At 38.3% G+C, this 27,790-nt stretch overlaps 1 protein-coding gene and 2 long non-coding RNA genes across 3 annotated transcripts; 1 reads left to right on the forward strand and 2 right to left on the reverse strand.

Moving 5' to 3' along the window:
* Window positions 1–8,687: 8,687 nt before the first annotated feature.
* On the reverse strand, window positions 8,688–11,296 carry LOC106395174. The gene is made up of 5 exons (XR_001279153.3): window positions 10,374–11,296; window positions 10,195–10,281; window positions 9,748–10,114; window positions 9,506–9,639; window positions 8,688–9,248 (listed from the first exon to the last, which is right to left on the reverse strand). It is a non-coding gene; the product is annotated as an uncharacterized LOC106395174 (long non-coding RNA).
* A 249-nt stretch (window positions 11,297–11,545) lies between these two features.
* LOC125580728 lies at window positions 11,546–12,666 on the forward strand. The gene is made up of 2 exons (XR_007318477.1): window positions 11,546–11,994; window positions 12,336–12,666. It is a non-coding gene; the product is annotated as an uncharacterized LOC125580728 (long non-coding RNA).
* A 13,587-nt stretch (window positions 12,667–26,253) lies between these two features.
* LOC125579915 lies at window positions 26,254–27,135 on the reverse strand. Its single transcript, XM_048743822.1, has one exon. The coding sequence runs from the start codon at window positions 27,133–27,135 to the stop codon at window positions 26,254–26,256; it is 882 nt and encodes a 293-aa protein (XP_048599779.1).
* Window positions 27,136–27,790: the final 655 nt, after the last annotated feature.

Here is a 27,790-nt window from a genome sequence, read left to right on the forward strand (position 1 = left end):
TGTAATTAATTAAGATTTAAATTTCAACTTGTTAAAATAAAAATTTGTAAGCTAATTTATTTACCTCTCATATTAAAGAACATCTTCGCAGTTGGTGAGCAAATATGTTTGCAAATTACTGCGCTCCTGCTCAGTAAGTCGACGGTCCTTTGGTTTTCCGCTAAGTCGTCCAACGTCTGTGAAAATGTCTGGAACCGTAACATGATATGTTGCATGTTCCCCTCTATCATCATGCCGAGCAGGTCTTCTGTTTTTGGTCTGAACTTCTGCTGGAAAGTAGTACTTGGCAAAGTTTGAAGTTTCTTCATTGATCATCTGTGCGACTATAGAACCTTCCACCCTACTTAAATTTTTCACCATCTTCTTCAAATGGAACATATACCGCTCATACAGACACATCCATCTATACTGCACAGGACCACCAAATTCCAATTCTCTTGCCAGGTGAATAACAAGATGCTCCATAACATCAAAAAATGAGGGAGGAAATATCTTCTCAAGGTTGCACTGAATCACGGCTATGTTAGTCTTCAAATTTTCAATACCTTCAAGAGTCACTGATCTCGTGCATAAATCGCGGAAGAAACCACTTATCCCTGCAATTGCTTCATGAACAGTTTGTGGTAATAGTTCCTTGAAGGAAAACGGAAGGAGGCGCTGCATCATTACATGGCAATCGTGTCTTTTCAAGCCAGTAAACTTTCCTTCCTTTCTGTCGATACAGTTACACAAATTAGATGCGTAACCGTCTGGAAATTCCACATCATTTGAAATCCAATCAAAGAGCGCATCTTTTCCCTCTGCATCAAGTCGGTATATGGGAAAAGGAGCCCTACCATTCTCATCAACATGAAGTTCTGAACGAGCACATATATCGACTAAATCCAGTCTTGACTTCAAATTATCCTTTGTTTTACCTTGAACATTAAGGATCGTGTTCATGAGATTGTCAAAAAAGTTCTTCTCAATATGCATGACATCTAAATTATGCCTTAGCAGATGATCCTCCCAGTATGGCATATCCCAGAAAATACTTTTTTTGTGCCAGTTATGTAGGTCTCCAACAGCATCTACCGGAAAACGCTCATGTCCACCGACGTCTGCCGTCCTTTCTGCACCAAAATCTCTTAGTTGTGTCTTCAAATCTTTCCCACAAATTTCCAGAGGTGGACTGTCAAACACCTCTTGTTCTTCGTAAAAAAATTCCTACTCCTACAATATGGATGATCAGGTGGTAGGAATCTCCTGTGACAGTCAAACCAACACTTTTTCCTTCCGTGTTTTAGTTGGAAAGCATCAGTGTTATCTTGACAATATGGACATGATAGCCTTCCATGCGTTGTCCATCAGATAACATACCATATGCTGGAAAATCACTTATTGTCCACATTAGTACTGCCCGCATTTGAAAGTTTTCTTTACACGAAACATCGTATGTTTCAGCACCTTGAGCCCATAGTTGTTGCAACTCATATATTAGTGGCTGAAGAAACACATCAAGTGATCTCTTAGGATGCTCTGGTCCGGGAACGAGAACCGAGAGAAACAAAAACTCTCGTCGCAAACACAAGTTTGGGGTAGGTTGTATGGTGTAAGAATGACTGGCCATAGAGAATATTGTCTTCCACTCTTGCCAAACGGGCTGAAACCATCAGTACATAATCCAAGGTAGACATTTCTTCTCTCATACGCAAAGTCGGGATACTTTGATTGGAAATGCTTCCACGCTTTTGCATCTGAAGGATGTCTGATCTCACCTGTTGAGTGCTCTGCATGCCATCTCATTAGTTGCGCTGTGCGTTCAGACAGATACAACTTCTGCAACCTTTCCGTCAAAGGCAAATACCACATCCTTTTATATGACACTGGAACTCTTCCACTCGTATCTTAATAACGAGGCTTCCCACAAAATTTGCATGTAACCCGCTGTTCATCCGCCCTCCAATAAATCATGCAGTTGTCGCTGCATACATCTATTACCTGATACGATAAACCAAGACCAGCTACGAGTTTCTGAACCTCGTAGTATGAACCAGGAGCTACATTATCCTCGGGTAGAATACCTTTTACAAAATCAGCAATCGCATCCACACAGTCTTCAGCCAAATTATAATCTGTTTTAATGCCCATCAATCTTGTAGCAGATGATAAAGCTGAATGACCATCTCTGCAACCTTCGTACAATGGTTGGTTTCCAGCATCCAACATATCATAAAATCTCCTAGCTTCTGCATTGGGTAAATCTTCCCCTCTAAAATGATCATTTACCATCTGCTCAGTACCTACACCATAATCTACATCCGTTCTAATTGGTTCTTATAATCTAACCGTTGGCTGAGGTTCGCTAGTACTACCATGTTCATAATCAGTTTCCCCATGATGATACCAAATTTTGTAACTTCGTGTAAACCCACTCAAATATAGATGAGTCCAAACATCCCACTCTTTAATAACCTTTCTATTTTTACAATTAGAGCAAGGACATCTTAACATACCTGTTTTTGCTTCCGGTTGTCGGTGAACTAACCCCATGAATTCGGTTATACCTCGTTGGTATTCTTCCGTAAGCAATCTCGTGTTCGGATCCAAATGAGGTCGATCGATCCAAGAACGAAAATAATTTGAAGAAGACGTGTTTTTTATGAATCAAATTCGTGTGTAAAGAGAGTAAGAGGGAGGATGAAGATATGGAGTGAATGAAGAACAAGAGGGGTCCTTGTATTTATAGTTGAAATCCTGCCGACAGACCGAGGAAATTCCGACGGAATTCCGACGCCAACGGCTAGTTCGTCGGAATTTCCTTGAAATTTTTAAAATCCCCCAACGGCTCTCCAACGGCTCTCTAACGGCTATAATATATCCTCGGAATTCATCGGTTTTTTTCGAGGAATATATTTTTCCTCAGTATTCCATAAGAATATTCCGACGGATTGATATTTCCTCGGAATTCCGTCGGTATATTCCGAGGAAACCAAATTTTGTGTTTCCTCGGAATATCCTCGGAAATTCCTCGGGATATTCCGAGGATTTCATTTCCCGTCAGAATGTCCGTCAGAATACCGCTGTTTTCTTGTAGTGTTCAAATCTGTGGGATGCCTAAATATTAGGTAAGGTGTCAAAGCAGTAGAAAAAGGCGATAAGCTGATTTATAGGTATATGCAGAATTTTTTATTATTATTAGATCATGTACATTGGTTTTCTAATTCAACACCCTATTTTTTACTTCTATTCTTCCACGTCATCTTCTTTCTCTTCCATCTAATAATTTAACATATAATTTTTCTATTTACAATAGTTTTTAAGAAAATTATTATATTCATCTATTTTTATTTCACCAAAATGTTTATTAAAATAAAATAATAGTTTTGAAAATTTTAAAATTATAAGAAATAGTTGATAATTTAGAGTTAACTACTCTAAAATTAGTAAAGTTAATTTCTTTAAAAAAAATCTATTTATTTAAAAACATGTCTAAAGATATAAACAAAACTTTCTTAAAAATAGTTAAAAATTATCATTAAAACTTATATGTCCAAATCAAATGTAAAAGTTTTTATTTATAAACACACACAAAATGATGAATTTTTTATATAAAATATTTAAATAAATAAATAAATTTGTTATAAATATAATTGATATGAAATAGTTAGGAAGTATTAATATTTTTTGCAATTTCATTCACCAAATAACTAATGAAAAACTATGATTGTGGTTTCCACTTTATACTTTTCAACTAATTGAAAACATTCAACATGAATTAATCCACGTCATTTTTTTTTTTTTGCTTTTTCAACACCTTCACTAAAAGAGTTCAACAGTTGAAAATATTATTCTATTAGTCCATTGTGAATGGTCTTACAGTGGATTTTTTTTTTCCCTAAAAATGTAAATTTCATTACTAAAATGAAGTTTTGGTTACAATGAGATTGAACCAAAATATGCTATAAAGCAATTATGTTCTTAAGGACTGCAATTTGTTTTTTTTTAAATCTCCTAAGAAACTAAAAATTCATTTCAAAGCTAAACAGGAAGTCAAGCTATCGGATTAATACGGAGACTAGACCACAAGATATCATTTAGTTTCTCTACAACACACTTCTCAATCACCGAGATGAATTGGAGAATAGCAGACCAGGACAGTTCAGACGAATACCCACCGGAGGTGGCTCCAGATGGCTTCAACGGAGGCGGCTGGCAACGGCCCCGAAACACCAGTGGAGGAGGACGCCGAGAGAAAAGATCCCCAGCTAACACGATGAAAGACTAAGAGCTAACCCAACACAACGACACTGAAGGTGAAAAGTAGAATCAGATCAAGTGCATGCGGTACAATCGTGCTCCACAAACCGGCCACACGACCTAGAGATGTGACGGAGAATCAAGGGTGAACATCGAAGTACTCACCGGAGGAATACAAACATGGAAGTGAACAGACAGATGGAATTTGATTAAAACTCCACATCAACAGGCGGAAAAAAGAGAAGTGAGAGCTCCACCTTCCAACGAGGAACACTGTCACAGCAGGTTGTCCTCAAAACCCTAGGCAGCAGCGTTGACAAGATAGAAAGAGAGCAATAAGTGTTCACATAGCACTCCATGGTAGTTGTCAGATGGACTAAAAGAACAGTGGTCCTCAGTGGTTTACCTCAACACCACCTTTCTCTCAGATCTGAGAGGAGAAGCTCTACGGAGACCCTCAGTACCACCTTACGGAACCCGAAGGAGCAAGACGACAGATCAGAGAAATGGAGGCAGCGAACACTCCGACATTCCGAAGGAGTCTCACAAAAGCAGATCTGACCAAGCTATGTTCCTTACGGGTCACAAGAGGGGAGATCGAGGGCAGCTACAGCACAAATGACTAAGAACGCCTCGCCGGAACTTCCAGGGAGACCGTGGACGCCAACGTTTCAGTTTAGATGCACCAGAATTCTCGGGCAAAAATCCACAGGTCCAAGCAGAAAAATGACAGAGAAGCAAGGAGGCGAGCAGGGAGAGGCTAGACTGAGCGGGATCTAGGACGGGGGCGACCGGGCGGCGAGAACGCCGCCGGCCACTAAAACATGAGAAGTGAGGGCGGTGGGCTCGAGAGAGAAAATAGGTTTAGAGAGACGTTCTCTTTCTTTTTACTGTAGATCTTCGATGTATAGTATGCATGGGACTGGTCTTTGCTGTATCAAAACCTAAATTACAAACTTCTAATGAAAATGAGCAGTCCATCAGTTGTATCCGCCCTCAACCCTCAGTAGATGCTACACTAGGAGGTTTACCCAGAAGAAACCATCCTTGAAAGACATCAGTTTATACACTTGATCAAAATCTTAAACCTATTTTCTATAGTAAATTTTGAAATCCTTCAAAAACATTCCTTTAAAAACATCAATCTATATATATATAAAGGAGAATGTTCTCTCTTCTCCTTGCGCTACATCTTCCCGGAAGGGCAAATCGTGACACGTCAGCATGTTCAACCTCGGCCATTCAACGTATTTGCAAGCAGTGGTTCTTTATGGACCGTGTACTTTAAAGGCCCAATTCGACAATTTATCTCCACCGCTACTGGATTGCATCGACTGTGGAATCTTTTTGAGACCAAATTTGTCTCCTCGTTTACCCTAACAAACACTAACTTACGAAATAGCGGCGACTCATCAATCTTCCTTTGTAACTTAAGTGTATGAATGGAGACAACGTTTTTGTAAATGCGGACGGTGTTATAGTGGACCCTACAATGTGTTACAAATCAATAGCATTAGGGGGTGATTGGTAGTGTCCGTAGAAGCTGTGGACAGCCTTTTTAATTCCTGAAGCCATCTTTTAAAGCAATCATGCTTTTATTTCAGAAGCTGTAGACAAACTTTTAATTTTTACAGCCATTTTTAAAATCAATCATGCTTTTATTTTTAAAATTGAATCTAAAGCAAAAACATTAAAAAGAAAATATGTTAACTTTAAAAATCACTTTCTCTAGAGCTTTTATTTAGTGCTCTGAAAAATTTCTACAGTAAAATAAATTAAACCCAAAGCTAAAAATTTAAAACCTAAATCTTAGAGCAAAAATAGAAAGCTACAGGTTCAACCAATCAAACCCTTAGTAAAAGCGTATTTCAGTTACGTTTTTTTTTTTTTTTTTTGAAACACTTGCCAATTTTTCAAAAAGACCTATTTAGTAACCAAGCAAAAATGAGTCGCAATACTACACGACTGCGGGACGTTTTGTGTAAGATTAGCACTTGCCAATTTTTTTTTTGTTTGGTCTACTTTCACTAAATAACGCACTTCGTTATTTCTTTATTATTATTTTAATACATACTAAAGCATACCGTTGGGAAAATTGTGAATATTCACATTCTAGCAAAACAATTATTAGTGTACAGTTGAATGTCAAATACAATGAAAAATATTTTAACAAAATAAAAAATAGATTGTTTTTAAAAATTAAATTTAAGCTATGTATTTAATATGTTTACCTACTAATCATAGTATTATTTTAATTAAATTAAGAGCACAACTCATTTCAGTAAACTGACTTTATACTAATCATGTCATTTTTAAAATAGATGTGCGTGTTCCATAATTACTTGTTACTACCATTTAATGTAAAATTTTCGGTTTTTAAAAAATATATATATGTTAATTTAATTGATTATATAATTGTACACATTTTTATAACTTTTGAATATGATATGAAATGCTTAAATACCCAAATAATTTTATATTTCTAATTAAAATAAAAATATTAAAATTATTTTTTAATTTGTATTTTTATTTCAAAAGAATTTTAGTAGTTAAATTTATATTAACAAGGACCGGTCCGGGCTACGCCCGGGATTTTTGATTAAATTTAAATTTTGATTATATATTTAGTATGTTTATTTTATTTATAAATATTATAATATATTGTGAAAATATAAGTAGCTAAACAATTATAAAATTATTTTAAATTACTCATTAATTTTGTTTTGTGTATTTTAAACAATTAGGATTGTCTGGCATTACGCACCAAGTTTGTATAATATATATTTTTTTAATCGTTTTGATACAATAATTTAACTGTTATGTTTGATATAGATTTCAATGGGGAAAATGTTATCTCATTTATATACATAAATATTAAATAGTTACATATAAGAGAATAAATACACAATAGTTTTGTTTGATATTATAGTTTAGATACACATTATAATATAATTAGAATAAGGAAATATATTTATATTATTGAATAAAAATCTTTGAAGAAAATAAATAATTTCAAATAAAATAAAAAATATTGTAGATTTGAATAAAAACTAAATATACTTTTCTAGTTTTGAATAATGCACTGGCTTAAAATATTTATCAAAAGTATGTAGATATAATTTATTTCACTTTCTACATCAATGATCCTGAAATCATTGTAAAGAAAGTGAATTTTAACTTATGCATAAATTAATTAACCATTTATAAAATAATTGGTCCTGAAATCATTTTAAAGAAAGTGAATTTTAACTTATGCATTAATTAATTAACCATTTATAGAATAATATTTTATAACCTTTTGTCTGAATATATATTACTTTATGAAAAATTATCATAATAGATATTATGTTCATTTGACCACAAAAGAGATATTATGTTCTTACATTTGAAAGGAGTTATACATTGATAATGGATAGTCACGTCTCATCAACTCACAATGATCTTAATCAAAAAGTGAACTTGTTTTCGTACACTGAATCTTTAATAAAGGAAAACCAAGTGGATATTATTAATCAAAATAAATAACATACGTAAGGGATCTAATATATTTCAATATCATCAAAACGGATGCCTTAGAAGTTAAACCGATAAAAATATGTAGCATATTTTACTGATTCAATTTGGGAAACTTAGTTTCCACAAAACATGCATAAGTGATCATATATTCGAATATCAACAAATGGGACACTCCTTGAATTAAGACAAAGAATGTGAAGCATACTTTGCTTAATCCATTTAATTTTTTTCACAAATGCTCTTATTTCAATCTTATAGACATAGTTTTCAATCTTATAGACATAGTTTTCATTTAGTTTTCCTTTTCGCTGAGTTTTATACCTCGTTCTTTGAATTTCCGTGCGGATGCTCTTGCAAAAGAGGCCCGATCACGTGATTTACACTACATGTTGGTTGACAGTATGGTCTCTATTCCGCTAGCTCACGAGGCTAGTACGATAGGACCGGTTTAAGTTTGAAATAAAGCTTTTGATGACAAAAAAAAAAAGACATAGTTTTCACAAAGACTACTACTTTCAAACTCTATTCGATGAATCCTTACCCATGATTGGAATCAATGGTGTAATAATTGTCAATTATTTTTTGAATTACTGTATAATTCATTTAGTAATTTATGATTATGGTATTTTGAACGTCTTCGGGTCGCGGAGACTGATGAATTAATAGCTATTCATATACCTGTCATTATTATTGCTTTTAATTTTTTACAGTTTTAGTTCTATGAAAATTAAAATTAAGTCGACGTAGTTTAAAAATCATTTTATAAAATATAAAATTGAAATCAATTTTTTTTTTGTGAGGTTGTTTGTATATGTACATGGTGTACATAAACATTAATTTTTTTTTATAAATTTAATAGTTGCCTTCAATTGCATTCATCTATCATCATCTTAAACTTTGATTCATTAGGTGCAACTGCAACGCTTTTTTCTAGCTCTTTTAGCAGTACTATATTCTTGTAACTTTATACAAATAGTGCTGCAAATACAGTATAGTGTGACGCGATAATAACGTGAAGAAGTTCACACTCAATATCTGTAAAGGTTAGTTTTCTAGCTTTGATCAACCAAGCAGCAATGACCAGTAAGTACAAAGATTAAACCGTTTTAATCAAGGAAAATAAAAATTAACGAAAGTCAAATTTGTTCAGCATCAAAAGTGGAAAAAGAAATATATGTGCATCTGTAATTAGCTATACTTTGTCTTCTTGTTGATAAACCTTATCAGAGTTTGACGAAGCTTTTTATAACCACAGATTGATATATTTTACCAGTTCAGTGAGAACACTTATAGATTGATTCTCAATTGTAGATTGATGCATTTCCCCAGTTTTTTTTTTCTGCAGCTCCTTTGGTCTATTTTCGCCCTCTCCAATTTTTTTTCTCAGCTTCTTAATCTCATCGCTTGACCATTTCAGAACTTCATATGCTCTCTTCCGCTTTTCAAGTATTCCGCTCCATCTTCTTTGCCGTTTCTTTCAGCTATGTCTCAAGCTGGACAACAGTAAAAGAAAAAAAAAAAAAAAAAAAACTAAATATGAACTAACAAACATGGCTTTTAGCTCATGAACAATGTTTAAGGAACGCGGCAAAGAGTAAGGGATGCCTAAAAACCCATTACATGACATAAACAGCACAATGCAATCTACTGATTCTTTAAATGTACTGACAAATAAAGCACAGCCACATACCATGGGACCTTTAGGGAGAGCAGAAATTAACAATGAAGTCAATTTTATGACAGAAATTACCATATCTGTGATGCGGTTAAGCTGCCTCTCATACGATATCTTTGTTTGCTTCTTCAGCTCAGAAATCTCACTCATTGAAGAACCCTTGAGCAATCCAACATCCTTTTCGGGTCATGTAGCTTGATAGCCTCTTCCTGAGATCACAAATTATAATAAGCATTCTCTGCATCAAAACAGATAAATGAATAAACCGAGAAAAATATTTCACCCCTTGATACAAAGAATTGATGACAAAATCATACCCATTGCTGAAATACGCTATTGCCAATGTAAGCTCCAACTCGATGGCTTTGTACGCATCTGCAACATCTTCAACTCATGGAAAGCGACAAAAGATCAGATGTCAGATCCAAGAATCGAACAGAGGTTCAGATGAAACCCGCCAGATTACAACGTTTGAGGACACCTTTATAAAACATGGAGTAAAGATGCATATATAGTCCTTTTCTAAGGAACACAACAGTTCAACCTTTATACTTATCATATGAGTGGTCTCATAAGAGGATGGGACGACCAATAACTTAAATCAATGAATCATTTGGAGAAGGTTAAGGCGAAACTCAAGCACAACGCTCTCCTCTTTTACATCCGGTACATCTTCAATGGAAACTGCAGGAATCTGATAGTTAATTTTGATTTTCCTCTTACTTTTTTAAAAAATGGGTGAACTTGGCTAAAGAATTAATCACCTTCTTCTTCTTCATCCATATTGTGAGATTTAAAAGTCTGATCATTTATCTCCCTGACCTCATCAATGATTTTTTTTTCTTCAGATCCTTCAATAAACAAATCAAAGTAAGTATCAATGAAATCTTAAAAATCTCATAATCCCGCATGAACCAAAAAAAAAGAAGAAGAAGGTGATTACGGAGTGTATGGAGCCAATTGAAGAGTAGTTTCTTGTTATCATCATGAACATATGCAGAGGGTTGAAGTTGGGTTCCTTGTTGATTTGACTTAATTATGATTCTGGCTTCTGTTTTGTATCTCGACTAACAAAAGAGTATTTGTGTGATGACCTTATAACAAAACTGTGTCCCTTGTGCTTTAGAAGACGGTGAAGATAAATTGAACAGAAGGTCGTGGGATTGTCTGAATGACCTCATCATGGGCGATTGAAAATAATGTGCCACCGAATCGTCGTCGCCGCAGAAGAAGAGAGTCGAGATCGTTTTCTTCACCGTCTCAGGGAACAGAAGCGGTGGACTTCCCGTTTGGTTTCGCAGTCGCGGAGGAGGCGACGGTCTTCTTGTTGGTCTTGCGGTTGCTGGAGATTGAAGCGTTTCTTTTGGGTTCCATCGGGATGATTGTCTGAGAGAAGCTTTTCAATATTAATCTAGACATAAGCTAAGGAAATAGATCTATTAATAGATAAATGGAGAGAAATGTGAAAAGGATCCATTGAATGAGTTCAAGCAAGGTCTGATTAGAGTAGTTAGTGGTGAAAGTATGAGATGAAACGGATTTGGAGAGAAGAGTAATCGAAGATGTGGAAGAAGAAATGTGAAAGAAGAACGGCGGAATCATCAAAGAGAGAAGAGAGAATGAGTCGACGCAAGGACAAGAAGCCCAAAACATTGCCGCAATATTAGTGGCTGATTTTCTGATCCTAGGTGGCATAACTCAGAAGACTTGTTATTCTCCTTTTAATAGTGTTAGATTTAATGTAAAATTTTTGGTTTTTAAAAAATATATATATGTTAATTTAATTGATTATGTAATTGTACACATTTTTATAACTTTTGAATATGATATGAAATGCTTAAATACCCAAATAATTTTATATTTCTAATTAAAATAAAAATATTAAAATTATTTTTTAATTTGTATTTTTATTTCAAAAGAATTTTAGTAGTTAAATTTATATTAACAAGAATATATATATTATAATTTTTATTTCTAATTAATTTTAATATTTAAAATTATATTAAAAAGAATATTATTTTGAAATTTTCACTTAGCAGAAAAAAAATCTATAATCGTATTAATATATTAATTTTATTTTTTTTATCAAAACCGCACTATTTTTTAACAAAACCGCACTACTTTTTTTAACTAAATTCGCACTCATCCCGGAAACTGCAGGAACCGAAGTTAGACCGTACCACACTCTAATTCCGCACCGCTTATGTTATCAAAACCGTGATTACTATTCGGATCCTTAGTTTTACATTTACGATCCAAGACCCTCCTTCCATTACTTAACATTAAATTTTCCAACTCTTGCTCTTTCGACTTTCTCTAATTTGATTCTATAAATAATCATGTCTACATCAAGAATTTCATCACTCAAACAGCCTCCTTGCTATTTCTCACTCACAATCACAGTAAGCAGCAATGATAACTTATCAGCTCTTGCTTCAGAGTTGAACCCGGCCACTGTTCTCAGGCTGCCAATCGTCTTCTTTGTTTATAGGAGACGAGTACCGTCAAATGGCGGTGAGTTGATGGGCCTCGAGAGCCTCGAGATGCTCATAACTGATCAAAAGGTAGGTGCTGTTATTATCTTCTCCACTTTTTTACAACTGTCACCGTCGCATCTAGCTGGTGGTTGACCTGCAATCTATATATACGAATATTTCTTTTCTTAGGTCCTTTCTTAGTCTTCACCCTAGAAAAGAAACAATCGTTTTGAGGTTATAAATTCTTCATTCTTAATAAATGTTTCTGATTATACAATTGAAGAATAATAGTAAGGAAACATATACATGTTCTGTAGAGATAGTGCAAGCACCTGGATAATTCATTGGAAATCTCTTATCTTCTCTTAGATCTGCAAGAATACACATTGGACTTCTTATACTTATCAATGTTAGATTCCTCATGTCAGTGACAGCTCGAGGACAACATTCACCAACAAAAGCCATTCCAGGAGAAATGTATACAGCGGGAAAAGTGTTGCTGGTGTAGGAGATAAGAATAAAAGTTTTGCCCACAGCTCTATCACCGACATTGACGCACTTTATAATATGTCGTAGATGTTGTTGTTGTTGATGCTGATGCTGCAGACACAGAAGCTGAAATTTATTTGAGATATGAGAATAGGACTCGCTGATTTAGCTTCTCTTTCTCTTTTTGTGCACTTGGTTAAGTGTAGTTTGGTGGATGTATTTACCGTGTCAGCTTGGATAAATGGACTTGCACGTGTATGAAGTTTAAGATTTATGGTATTCCTTGTGAGCATGCCTATGGAATCATTTTCATAAGAAGCTTAAGGCTGGGAACTTCGTATAAGTGGTTCATAATAGCTATGTGGAGAAGAAACTATGTAGATGGCCTTATTCGGGTGAGAGGTGCTCGGTTTTGGCTTGAAACGAGTGCTCCGGACGTCCATATTCAATCTGATTGATATGCTCAAATTAACCTTCAAGCTACTCTCTCAAATAAGAGGTTTATTGTAGTACTTGAAGATCGTAGCCACAGAGACTCGATATCTCACACAATAGACTTAGCTTCAGACAATGCTAGTCAAATAATATATAAAGTAATAAATAATAAAGCAGTAAATCTGGAGTTTGTTTGTGATAGAAGGATGGTTGCTAGACTTAGGGTTTCATTCAAGTTATAAGAACTCAATCTATAGATGCTAAGGGTTGATCCTAGAACTCGATTCCAATAAGCAAGTAATACAGCTCTCGCATGCAATTACTAATCAGATGACTAAGTCCTATGTTCCAGCTCTCGCATGTGAACAAGAATCGAGTGTCGATCGATAGTATTGACTAGTTATCGATCGATACAATTGTCTGAGTGTCGATCAACACTTCCTTAGACAAGCATTAACGTCCAAATCTATTTGTTCGCTAGATGCCTAGACCAGCTCTCGCATGCGCCTAACAACCTAGCTCAACATAATTATTATCAGGTATGAGCCTACTCTCGCAGTTGTCAACACCTAGAATCATGATCCTAGTTAATTACTCTAGAATGCAAGCTTTCATGACAATCCTATTGAAGGATACAATAAATCACCTAGCAATTCTATAAATTACAAGTTCATCCAAACCCTATAAAATCCCTAAACCTAGCTGGTGGATCTACTCAGACATGATAGTTGTCACAGAAACCATAAACTGAATAGATATAAAATAGATAAAACCAAATAAGAAACCAAGGAGTTCCAAGAGGACTCTAAAGGAGTTCATCTCTTCTCTCCTAACCTAAAACAATGAATAAAAGAAAGCGTAGCCTTCAACAATGGCTTAGAAACACACATACATAGGGTTTTAGGTCGTCCAGGGATATTCTGGTAACTTGTGGTGGCTTCTGGTCTTCAGTCGGTCTTGAAATAGGCTCGGCCCATCTTCTGGGATCACCTTCTATCGACACCAAGGGTGCACCGTCGAACGACATTCCATTCGTCTCCTCGACAGCTTTATCTCGGAGGCAGACATACCACTCTTCCGTAAATCAGGCATAACTTCTGCTCTAACCGTTGAATTGTCCTCAAACTAGTGGCATTGGAAAGCTAACTCAAAGCTCTATCTTGAATACAAACATGGGCTCAATCGCACCGGGAGAAGCTCTCCATCCATAGCTAAACATCTGACGCATTTGTGCAGTTCTGCACCTCCAAAGGCTCCAAAGGCTCCAAAGGCCCCAAAATCACCAAAGTTCTCCAAAACGTACATGAACCTGAAAACACTCTAAAACACACTTCAAATACATATAATAGTCTCTAAAACATCTATATATCATGGCTAAAAATGAGTAAAATTCGTGGAATATCACTGATCCAGACCAACCGGGGAGGAAGAAGTTGACTATAAGGCTGACAAGAAAAGAAAAAAACCTGCTAATGAGTCTCCAACCAAGAAGCAACCAAAACATAAGAAGAGAACTATGCACTGGGGAATATGTGGCCAACCTGATCACAACTCAAGGTTTCAAACTAAAAAACAGGTTTGTTCAGTTTCTGATTCACCATTGGCAAGTTCAAAACACAGATTTACTAATTTCAGGTTTGTTCTTTTTCATTTTTGGTAGGCTTCTGGAGTTGATCCTTCTCATGTTGCTTCTCCAGCTGCTTCTCAAACTCCTTCTCAAACTTCTTCTCCAGCTGGTTGTCATATCATCCATGGATATGAAGATGAAGATATGTGTTGATGGTGGTCTTGACTTTTGTTGTTTTTGTCTCAGCTTTTGTGATTTTGGAGTCTCGGTTTTTCTGTTTTTTGTATCATCTTTTGTTCAAACCGATGATATATAACTTTTGAATGTGGCTTTAGGAAGGTGGCATCTATTTAATAAACATTATCTTGTTTATGTTTATGTCGGCTTTATTGTTTTTAATCATTTCTTGTTACCTCTTTTCAATGCATATGACCACAAAGCTCTAAAACAAGTCATCAATTTTTTAAAGATCATCAATAAAACAGAGATTCAAGTTCTTACAACACCAAACAAAGATTCAAGTTCATAACTAAAGAACACATAGACATATTCTTCACCATTTCTTGAAGGAGAGAAGCACCATCGACCCAACACAAATTTCAGATCTAGTGATTAAGACAACCATCATGTTCTTCATCTTTGTTTTCTCTTCAGCCAACACTTCCTCAACTTGATCAAGTACTTCCTTCTCAAGGACCAATCTCTCTCTTGCAATCTCTTTCACCTCTTGCTCAATACTTGTATTTTTGCATTCAAGTGATTCTAACTCCTCCAATATTGCCTAATCTATTCATTTGAATCTATGCTCATCATTCTCCAGCTAAAATATCATTATACATACATATCCATACACAACAAAGCATTACTCAATCATCATTCTCTAGCTAAAAACGATTTTAACAACATTCTGAAACGAGACTAATCGTGAGCCGACAACTAAATTACCTTCTTCTTTGCAGCATACACATCGAAAATATCTCCTGTAAGGACTGGTATTCGATTTTGACATCAATAGAATGACAGATTTACTACACTAACAATTCTTCAGGACACCTACAAATCGTCTACCTCTTCTACGCCCATTTGATGATCCAGAGGAAGCTTCAGACACGACATTTGAAGACCCAGACATCACTCCTTACTCTCACAGTCAGAAATTTGGGGAGGGGGTGATAGAATCATAGTTGATTAATCAGTTTTAGGGTTTGGGTTCATAGGGGAAGTCGTTTCTGATTTTAAAGAGGGAGGGACAACGGGTCAGGTCAATCTGGGTAAATATTCAGTTTCGAGCCGGTTTCGGTTCCAATTCTGAGTTTTTTTGGGTTTGGTTTTGCGAATAGACTGAAAATTGTCTAAACCAATATCTAATTGAGTTTCACGGGGAAATAAGTTTCGAACTTTTATTTCGGAGACATCTGGGATGAGGGAATAGTTTGGGAGACATATGTAAGGATACAATACTTCTCATGGGGAAATAGCACGTCTTTCCTGTAAAACCTTTTGCATCCTTGAATAGTAGTTTTGAATCTCTTGATTGATAGATCTCTAGGTTTAGCACTTTCTTTGTTATTGTTTACAAACCTCAATCAATCAATCGAACAACTGGCTTGTTCACCCTGCTTACTGCTTTGTTTACTGCTTTAATATTGATTGCCTAGCTTAACCTTGATTTATATGGATTTCTAAAGTCTAGCTTAACCTTGATTTAATTGATTTCTAAAGTCTATTGTGCGCCTACGCTCTATATGGATTTTATCCCTAAGTACTACAATTGAACCTCTAATTTAAGAGAGCAAAGTCGCTATTATGGTAATTTGAGTGATATCACACAACATCAACACGATAGTTGAGCTCCCGCACTTGCTGTCCCATCGGTGTACCTCCGTAAAGACATATAGTATCCAAGCTTAGAGCAAATTCCCTGAACTCCTTCTCAACCTGACGTGCAAGTGCTCTTGTCGGAGCCAAAACCATACAAAGAGGGTTCTTCCCACGCCTGCTACACATCAAAGGCTACATAAGAGGCAAACAAAAAGACTGTAAACCCAATACAATCAAGGAAACCACAAACCCGTGTTTAGGTTATATGTAATTGGGAATTAGGGTTCCAAAATCTCAACATGCAATCAATTAATCTATCATAACAACAACTCGAATAGCACAGGTTAAAGACTCACATATTAGAGTAGCTTGCAATTGAATCCGGATGTGAATGAGGTGAAATTGATTTCGGGTTTGTCGAGAAACACAGAGACGGAGGTGAGTTATCGTGGAGGATGCTGGAGACAAAGTTGAGTTACGGTAGAGGTGACGGAGACGAAGCTTGTTGTGACGGAAAAGGGACCGTCGGAGATGGAGGTGACGAGACGACAAGAATAGCGTTTCCTAGCTTTAGTGGAGAAACCCGTCAAAGATAAAATGTTCGACCTTTTTTATAAAAATAAATTTAAGTTGTAAAAAAAATCTTCGATCAATCCTATATATTTTTATAGAGGTAAAGATATATGTTTTTTGGTAGATCGTTAAAATACCTCTTCAAAGTAGCTTGTTCTTCTTTTGAGAATCTAACATTGTCAATATTTCATCTTTTTTTTCATACACCCTTCAGTTGATCAGTATTTTCAAATAAAATATAAGGTGAACTTAAAATAATTCAAATTAATTTTGTATATGTGTACAAAAATATATAGTTAATAAATGTGGGAGATAAATGAAACATAAATAAATAGTTGTATAAAGTAAAAATAAATATAGTAATAAAGTATACACATTTAATTAAATTAAATAATTGAAAATTTTTAATTAAGAATTTAATAGCCCGCGCGAATGCGCGGGTTTGTTTCCTAGTTATTAGTAATGGCAAAATAATAAATTTGTATCTTTCAAAAGTTAGCTGGTAATTTCAAAACTATATGAGTTAATTTAGACATTTTATGACTAATTAGAGTCATTTAAAGTAATTAATATCATAAATCATTTGTTCTCCAACTAACGTCGAAAGCTAAACAAAACTCGCAAAATAAATTATATATACCACGGTTCATTACAACACACAGAACTCCCAAATAAATAAAATAGTTATATGAAACAAGCTGGTGACAAAATGAAGACCATGATGTTTTACAAATCTTGCACCAAATTTTACAAATCTTGCACCAAATTTTACAAAAATACAAATGCAAAGTCATTAACCTTGCGCGCGCGCACAAGCCCTCTAATTTATTAATAAGATCAATCAATTGGTTTGATAATGTGATGTAGTACTCCTTTGGAAAAAGTTATCACGCGTGTAAACTAATTACGACACAAAAATGTAAAATTCTTGAGTTGTTTCATGTGCAAATTTAGAGGTTTGTGTTATGAGAAATATAGAAAGCTGACTTGACATTTCCTGCCAGTCGTCTGACCTCCCAAACAAGCATATTAACCTAACTGATGAGTACATTCAACCAGAGCTTGAACCAGACTTAACTGAACCTGATATTCAGGACATGATCAGCAACATAACCAAACCAGAGACAGTTCAAGACGTGCCACTAGCGCCGGTACCAACCGTATTCAAGGGAGTTATCACTAGACAAAGAGCTAAAGTACTTCAACATAAATTTAATGAGAGCATGATACTTGCTTCTGATCTTGGACAGGTTGAGGATTCAAGCTTGAAGAAAGATGAGCTAAAGAGTGAACTGGCTGAGAAGAATCAAGCATCAAGTGAAGATATATGGCCATTCATTCCGGAACAAGGCCACAACAACCTGATGATCATTACCATAGAAGATCAATTTTCCTAGCAAGACTCTTGGACGGATCTAGCAACTAGGCCAAGCCCTTTGTGTGTGCTCTTTTCCTTGCTCTTGGTTTTTTCCCAAATGGGTTTTTCGGAGGAAGGTTTTTAACGAGGCCACAACCTGATCTACAATTTCCTAAATGCTATCTCGGTCCAAGGCTATGAAGACTTATGTCATTACCTTATGTTTTCATTTTAGACTATAGTTTTGTTTCTCATTTATATTTCGTGACCTAAGGAGCTTGTTCCTTTAGTTCTTATTTATATGTTTCGCAAACCCTCATTTTGTGGCAGACTTTGAATAAACATAAACTTTTCTTCTAAAGAAAACCCTAGAGCTCTCTAGCAAGAACTCGCCTCCTCTCTCCTTGCCTTGTGAGACCAGTACCTCCACGGCCTTGAGAACCCTGTGTTGTATCACGAGCTTTCCATCTCTCGTGTGGTGCACTTCGATCCACCCATCCGTTCCTGTCCAGATCCCTTTGGTTGATTAGATCAGTCCAAAACCGGATCACCCTTGTGCTAGATCGGCTCCTTCTCTCTTGCTTGGGAATCATATAGCCTTTGTCAGCTTAGGCTTGTATCATTTCTGGTATCAGAGCTGAAGTTCCTTCAGCATCAGGTTTTTTCTATCCTATTGCACCTTTAGTTCATTCGATTTGCTTTCAAAAAAAAAAAAAAGGTGTTCTTCGATTGTTCTTCATCCTGTCGAGTTTATTGCATCCTAGATTCATATTCCTTCTAAGATCGTGTCTTGCATTGCTTTCTTCGATAGTTCTTCATCCTGTCGAGTTTATTGCATCCTAGATTCATATTCATTCTAAGATCGTGTCTTGCATTGCTGCATATCATAGTTTCCAAATTTTTGGTCGAGATCTTTTACATTCTGGTCGAGTTTCTTTTTCTGTCAACCGCATATTAACTTTCTTTTAAAACTTTGCTTGCAAACAAATATTTCCTTATTTCGTTTTTATAAAAAAAAAATAGGAAAATAAAGTTTAGAAACTTTAAACTCCAAACTTTATTAAAAAAAAAAAAAAAAAAAAAAAACTAAAAGCTTTTCTAATTTCTTTTAAGGTACTACTTAGCAACCAACATGGGGGAATCGAGTGAGCAAACCACCATGATGCAGGCCTCCATGCCTTGAGAGAGGAAATGAGGGTAATGCGCCAAGACCTTGGGGATAAAATGACCAGAGTTGAACAGAGGCCTCCCTTACAAGCCGTCAGGAATGTTGATAGGATTTTGAACCCCAATCTAGACAACCGCGGGGAAGGTGTGTGCATCAATGATGATCAACGAACTGGTGATGATACCGGGCAGCAACACGGTCCTAACCCAAACCAAAGAGCAAGGGTACAACATGATGACTATGGTGAAGAAGATGAGGACTTCTTACCCCGGCCAAGAGCCCCACGCTGGCAAAACCGCAACCAAGGGTTTGAAGAAGAAGACTTCTTACCGCTACATAGAGCTCCACGCCAACAAAACTATAATCAAGGACCAGGACACATCAAGATGACCGCGCCAAGCTATGCTGGAAAGGTTGATCCAGAAGCTTTTCTTGATTAGGAGAGGAGGATGGATCACATCTTTGCCTACTATAATCACCCGGGTCCTAAGAGAGTTGCTTTGGCAGTAGCTCATCTCACAGAAAATGTGCTTTCCTGGTGGGATAGGTTGTGCTCAGACAGGAGGAGAAGCAATCTGAGGCAGCTAGACTCCTGGTTGGATATGAAAGACGCAATGAGGCAGAGGTTTGTGCCTCAACACTTTCACAGAGACTTGCAAAGAAAGTTCAGGTCACTTAAGCAGGGTAGCAAGTCGGTGGAGGAGTACTATGAGGAGTTTGAGAAGTTAAGAAACCGCTTGGACCTTAATGAGGATGAAGAAGCTACCACGGCTCAGTTGATTGATGGGTTGCAAGAGAGAATAAGTTGCAAGGTGGGAAGACAGGTTTATGCCGACATGAAGGACCTGTTCCATTTAGCTACCCAAGCTGAACATCACATCAAAAAGAAGAGCTCCAAGGGCAAGTCTCAAGTTTCTTGGAACTCAAGCAACAACAACTACAACAAATCAGTGGACAAAGGAAAGGGAATTGAAGGAGATATCCGGCCTGAGCCTCGCTCCACTGAACCCACTAAGGAGACCAGAAACGAGCCAGCCAAAACTACTAATCCCCAACGTGCCAGAGACATCACTGTTTTCAAATGTAGAGGCCGAGGGCATATGGCAAGAGAGTGCCCAAACCAGAGGGTTATGTTACTCACTGATGATGGCTATGAATCTCGTGATGAAGAAGAAATACCTGAGATTCAAGAAGAGTAATGGGGAGGTTGAATATGCCGATGTGGGAGAGAGCTTGATGATCAGGCGTGTGCTTAGTGTCTTAGTGCAACCAGCCGAGACCATCCAAAGAGAAAACATATTCAACAGCCGGTGCACCATAAAAGACAAGGTATGTAATCTTATCATAGATGGTGGGTCTTGTACTAATGCTGCTAGTGCTTGCATGTTAGATAAACTTGGCCTAGAAAAGACTAAGCATCCGCATCCATATAGAATAAGGTGGCTAGATGATAAGGTTGAGCTTAAAATTAAAGAACAAGTGACCATTCCATTTAGCATTGGTAAGTATCACGATGAAGTAGTTTGTGATGTAGTACCTATGCAAGCTGGACATGTATTGTTAGGAAGACCATGGCAGTGGGATAGAGAAACTAACCATGATGGTAGAACTAATATGTATACATTCATGCATGATAAGCGTAAGATAAGCTTAGCACCTCTCACACCAGCACAAGTCCATGAAATTCATTTGCAAATGGTTAAAGAGAAAGAGAAGTCTGTTAAATCTAACTTTCTTATCCGGCCTAGCTGTGTAAGAAAGGCTGCTGCTACCAAACACAAAATGCTACTAATGATCTTTAAGGAGCTTTTGAGTGCAGGTTCTGATGAGCTAACTCTTCACCCATAGATTACTAAGCTTCTTGACAGGTTCAAAGATGTGTCCCAGAAGAGATTCCACACAATTCACCCCCACTCCGAGGCATTGAGCACCAAATAGACTTCATACCAGGAGCTGCTTTGCCAAACAAACCAGCTTATAGGGTGAACCCGGAAGAGACCAAAGAATTGGGGAGGCAAGTTCAGGACCTACTGGACAAAGGATACGTGAGGGAGAGCCTCAGTCCCTGTGCTGTACCAGTATTACTTGTTGATACAGTAAAACTGAACATTTCCTATTGTCAAGTTAACAGTGATAATTGTAGTAATTGAGATTCAATCTAGAGGACCAGTCTACACTTTATTCTTATGCATTTTCAACTTAGCTAAAACTAAAATGGGTTTTGAATTAAGTAGTGACTTGCAAGTAAAGTAAAAGATTTTAAAAGGTTTAGATTCGATATTGAGAATAAGCTGATCTAGGATTTCTCATCGGGTGTTAAAACTTAGCCAAACATTTATTCAAGCTCGTTAAGACACGATATAGAACACGGATCACTCTTAGTAGAACAGCCCACTGTCGTGGTGCTGTTCCCGTTGCGGTCCGACCTTGACGCCTAAACTGTCGTTTGGATCAAGGATCGGTCGCAAGCTATAGAGATCAAGTCCGATAAGTTCACTGAACACTCTAGCATCTACTTTCACTGGCTAGAGATGTTCAGCTCATTCATTCGATATCAGGTAGACTGCTACACGGTTAGTGGGTGATCGGACCTAAGATCTAACAATTAGTGATCAGGTTAGAACTAGCATTAAGAACTAGAATGAACGAAGAAACGATAAGTGCTTATTTATGTGTATCCTTGCGTGTAACACCCTAGAACCCTAGACAAGCTAAACGACTACTCAGCCATAACACAAGATGAACATGACATAATAACTGAATAATATTGCATGTAAATCAAAGGTAAAACAATGGGGTTCAGGATGATCTTCTCTGTCAAGAATACGAGCCGTCTCCCTTACAATAGCAATATCCAAGAATAGGTCTAGGTCTTTTTGCCAAAAACTAGCGTAAAGAAATAAGATAGATAGGGGTCACTTTTATATGGAGGTGCCCATAGACTTCAGAGTGGAGAATCAGCAACTAGGGCAAATCTTTGGAAGATATGGAAATTTTCATAATTATCGAGAACAATCGTCTGGCTGTTCCTGGTAGGATCGTCCGTCAGACTGCTCTGCGGATTGTTCTTCAGGGGAAATCTCCAATCCTTGCTCTTTTCTTCATGCCTATTCCTTAAGCTCTTTTATCTTCTCCAGACCTGAAATGACTCTAAAAAGACTAGACTAACTCGATAAAACAACGAAAACAAGTTTGAAAGCATATACACAATGATGTCAAAAACACCATATATCAATTCCCCCAGACTTAGATCCTTGTTTGTCCTCGAACAAGGCAAGTATCAAGAACAGGGAAAAGGTTTGAAAGTGTGGGAACTCTCCTAATCCTCAATAACCATACCTTAACCTCAAATCTCTGAACCATATAAGCAACCGACTAGGACCACACACTTTTACCATAACTTTCGCTGATCACAGTTCAAAGATCTACTCCATACTCTACATCTCAAACCTGGAAAGGCACACTTTCTAGACAGAACTCCCTATATTCGTTTTAAAGTGTCGTGATCCTCTTGTCAAAAACATCATTCAGGGTAGACGGGCTAGGAATGAACAGGCTAATTTATAGTGAGTCAAAAGAGTGTTTAGGGGCTACCAATTTTTGAAGTGGATGCAGGATATCGCGCAAAATAGCAAGAGAGAATGGATCCATTGACGTCCACAGCCTCTCACTCGTTTTGCTGACTTCTGGAGCTATCGCTTTGACTGTTCTTCTGCTCCCCACCATTGGTACCAACTCTCCTTGTTCTAGTTCTGACCGAGTTAACTCAAAAGGGCATCTGACCGATTTAGTCTTCCTTCTCTATCGATGATCTCATAAAATGGTAAATATACATATAGTCTCCTCTCTTTTTTTTTTTTAACTGATGAGATCATAGATGATGAAGTGACAGAGAAGGAGATAATACGCGGAATGATCGGTGCCCTGTGGTCGAGCTCCTTTGCTCTCAACTGACTGCTCCTCTCATTGTTCAGGAGCTGGTTGTTCCTGATTGTTCTTGCACTATTACGAGTAAGAGGCTGCGTCGATCATTTCCTCTCCAATTTTTTGCACATATCTGCACATATGAAACTGAAGAATAGAATGCATGAAGGCGGAATAAAGGCTTAGGTACAAGGTGGGTACTAGCTAAAAATGAACTAGCCACTCAGGATCAGCAAGATTGGTAAAAAGAGTAAGAAGTCCTGAGTGTAAGTCTCGTTTCCCTGATCTAATGCCAATGACAAGAGGAATTTGCAGTCAAGATTAGGTTCGAGTTTAGATGGAGTTAAGTCGGCCCAGTGTAACCTGATCTGTTGAAAACTTCTGGAGAATCAGGTGAGATAAGTCAGGGCCGTTCCAGGTCCAAGTGTGGGTCTTTCGTCGCCGCTAATGTCACTGAATAAGAATGTTTAAGCACGAGGTGGTTAAAAGATCATCACAGAATAGGGTCCTAATTCCCACAAAAGTTTGGACTGACTCAAACATAAAAACCGAAAGAGATTAGTTTCACACAATCACCTCCCCTAGACTTAGTTAACACCATCCCTGGTTGTGAAAATAAATTTGAGGTAGGCTAAAAACAAACCAAACAAGCAAATAAAAAGCAAGAAAATAAATTGTTCAGATGGATAAAACAATGAGATAGGGTGAAAAGGCGGGATCAGTCTGAGTCCCCGCTCTCAAAGCGTCCAGCCATCCGCCTGTTCCTCAGAAGACGCTCTGCTCCAGCGGAACATCCGGCCGGTTCCTTCCCTGCTCGATGGTACTGCTGTTGAGTCTGCTCAGCTGCGGCTGGTTGCGGCTCTTGACCTCCGAAACATCCCCCCGTGATCGCCTTGGGGATCCTCTTCATGAGGCTGTTGCTTTTCCGCTGTGAGTCAACCATCCAGTGACGGTATGCTGCTTCGTCATCGTCGAGTGGACCTAGGTCATAGGTCGTTTCCTCGTTCGGTGTGATGTCTTCTGGCTCGTCCATATCATCGTCAAGAGGTGGTGCTCGCGGGTCGGCACAGAGGAACTCTGGGTCAGGTAAGAAACTGATGTTCTCTATCATACTAAAGTTCGTGAGGTGCGGTTGGAGCAGCTTGATGAACAACACATTTCCTTCCTTTTCTGTGAATCTGTATGTGGTCTCGTCGCGGAGGATGTGGCACGAGATCAGATATGGAGTGTCCACATACTCATTGTTGTAGTTGACCGCGTAAGCTTGAAGGTTGATTCTGAAGTGCTTGAACAACGGAGTGAGCAGGCTGCCGCAGCGATCCTTCTTGTTGTCGTTCCTGAGCAGGAAGTCTTTTCGCGTGTAGAACATCCAGATGAGATGGAAACCGGGGTTGGTCTAGACATGCTGAAACGGGATTCCAGCTCGTGACCTGCGGATCTCATCCTCAAGACCCGAGTATAGCATTTGCAGTTCTCCTTTGGTGACCTTTGAGGTCTGATCCTTTGCAAAATGGAGGTTGGAGACCATCTTCGCGATTACCCTCAACGTAGGGTTTCAGATCTGGGACTGATACGCCTTTATGGAGGCGAATGATCCGGTACCGGTTGCTATGAGGTCCTAAAAGCGCTCCGTCGGAGTGAACTTGTTCTCCACTGCCACATCCTTTCGCTCGTCCGACATCTCCTATATCTCGTTGAGCTGGTCAAGCGAGAGGTATCAGAACTTGCCATCGGCCATGAAGGAGAAAGAACAGTTCTCATATGTGGGTGCCTGAGGGTTGTCGTAGCCGATATGAGCTGTAGCGAGAACTTTCCTCACTAGGTCCGGGTAGAGTTTGTGCGTCTGGTAACAGAGGGGCGTAATCCCCATTGCATTGAGCGTCTCGAACACGTCCGTGTCTAGCCCAAGAGCAGCGAGGGTTTCGGTGTGACCGAATCGAGTGGGCAAGATCTCGGTGTTGAGAAGCGTGTTGTATTTTTGCGTAGACTCCTTGTCCCATCCTTCGTAGTTGAAGGTGAGGAGCATTGGGTCGTCGAGATCAATCGGCTGACCCTCCTTTCCAACGCGCGGCCATGGGTAAGAGGCCGGGGCGTTGTGGCCTGTTGGCGGGACGTAGTTTCTCGCGGGTGATCTTCGGGGTTTTATCGCCTTTTGCTTGGTTTTCGGAGCCATCTGCAAAACAGAACGATGAATTATGCATTAGTACCGTTCGTGGGTTTTGTAGAAAACGATGGAACTTCACCATTTCTCAGTTAAATCCAAGTCCATTCAATTTTCGAACAACCCAAATCACATCATGAAGAACAACGACCCTGAATTCAAACCGCATCAACCAACAATCAACACAATGATCAGTCGCAATTCTCAATTCAATTCGAAACAAGGCGGCTCTCATTATATATCATTTTACAATGAATCTCTTATCTTCCAAGCAATCATGATATGATCTTATTAAAGTGCAATGCCATGAAAAACGATTCAATCGCTTAAAAGAGATATGAGAGAAACCCGACTTGCGACTGGAGAGAGTTCGAGTTTTACCTTGTCCGGTTGAGAGAGTGCCGGAAAAAGGAGATCAAGTCGAAATCTCAAGATCTATTAAGTGCTAGAACCAAAATCGATTTAGAGAAGGCTAAGAGTTTAAGGTTTTCGATTTTAGGGTTCTAAACTTATGGGGAGGATGTTGGCGGCAATGTGAGTCTAAGTGGGGAAGTGGGGTAGTTGCCTTAAGTAGGCAAACCCTAACCGCTTCCTCTTCTTTTTTCTTTTTTTTTTGTCGAAAACATACCTGGAGGAGCAGTTGTTCTCCAGCGAGAGCAATCTGTTGACTGTTCCTCCAGTGAGAGCAGTCCGTGGACTGTTCTTCCGGGGGTCTTCGATTTTTTTTCTTTCTATAACAGAAATAAAAACAAAATGGAACAAATTACAAAAGGAAAAACATATTTACACTTACTAGTGGGTTGCCTCCCACCAAGCGCTTGATTTAAGTCACTAGCTTGACTTTGATCAGCCTATTGAGCTGGGGATGGATCGCCTAAGGGGATTTCTTCCCCTGCTGCGATTGTCGTATCAGCCATGTATGGCTTAAGATGCTGACCATTTACGACGAATTCCCCTCCATTCGGATCCAGTAGCACCACGGCTCCATACGGTCTGACCTCCTTGACAGTGAAAGGTCCGGACCACCTAGATTTCAACTTTCCAGGGAAGAGCTTCAGCCTGGAGTTGAAAAGCAAAACTCGATCATTAGGTTCGAAGTTTCTGCAGATGGTCCGCTTATCATGATAGGCTTTGGTCTTTTCCTTGTAGATCTTTGTGCTTTCATAAGCCAGGTGCCTGATCTCTTCAAGTTCGTGAATCTGTATGGAACGCCTTTCCCTGGCTGATTTGATATCAAAGTTGAGTAGTTTGACAGCCCATGCCGCCTTGTACTCGATTTCCACAGGGAGGTGACATGCCTTCCCATAGACCAGATGATATGGAGTGGTCCCTAATGGCGTTTTGTAGGCTGTTCTGTAGGCCCATAGCGCATCATCCAACTTTAAAGACCAGCCCTTGCGTGTAGCTCCGACCGTTTTCTGCAGGATGCTCTTGATCTCCCTATTAGACACTTCCACTTGGCCACTTGTTTGGGGGTGATATGCTGTAGCAACTTTGTGCTTGACACCGTTTTTCTTCAAGAGCCCTTGGAAAACCTTGTTGATGAAGTGTGTGCCTCCGTCGCTTATGACCACTCGAGGTACTCCAAACCGAGGAAAAATGATGGTTTTAAACATTTTGGTTACAACCCGCGCGTGATTAGTAGGACTGGCAATTCCCTCTACCCACTTGGTAACGTAATCCACTACCACTAGAATGTACTCGTTCTTGCACAATGGTAGGAATGGTCCCATGAAGTCGATCCCCCAACAATAGAACACTTCGATCTAGAGTATGAAGTTCTGGGGAATCTCGTTCCGCTTGCTAATGTTCCCTTGTCTTTCGCATGAACTGCACTTGGAGATGAAAGCTTGTGCATCTCGGAACATTGTTGGCCACCAGAAACCAGCTTGCAAGATCTTGGAGATGGTTTTGAATGCTGCAAAGTGACCAGCATAAGAAGAACCATGGCAATGAAACAAGATTTCCGGGATTTCAGTTTCCGGAACACAGCGTCGGAACACTCCATCCTTGCAGTGTCGATACAGGAACGGTTCATCCCAAAAGTAGAGTCTTGCATCCCTTAGAAATTTTTGCTTCTCATTCCCAGTAAACTCAACCGGTTCTTTTTCTGCTGCTAAGAAATTGGCTATCTCAACGAACCACGGTAGGTGGGAGTTCCATTTTTTATGGTTGCAACGAAGTGTTCCTGGTTGGCGGAACAGTCCACAGAACAATCAGAGAAGTTCACCGCGGAACAATCAGCGGAACAGTCTGTGGCGTGAGTATCTGGGCTGTTCTCGGCATACAGACCAATCGAGTAGACTTGTTCTTCGGGTAGACTATCATCAAGAACAGTCTCGTCGTCGATCTTCATTTTAGACAAATTGTCGGCGACTCCATTCTCAA

Source organism: Brassica napus, chromosome C1 (genome assembly GCF_020379485.1).
Source record: "Brassica napus cultivar Da-Ae chromosome C1, Da-Ae, whole genome shotgun sequence".
Classification (NCBI taxonomy): Eukaryota; Viridiplantae; Streptophyta; class Magnoliopsida; order Brassicales; family Brassicaceae; genus Brassica; species Brassica napus.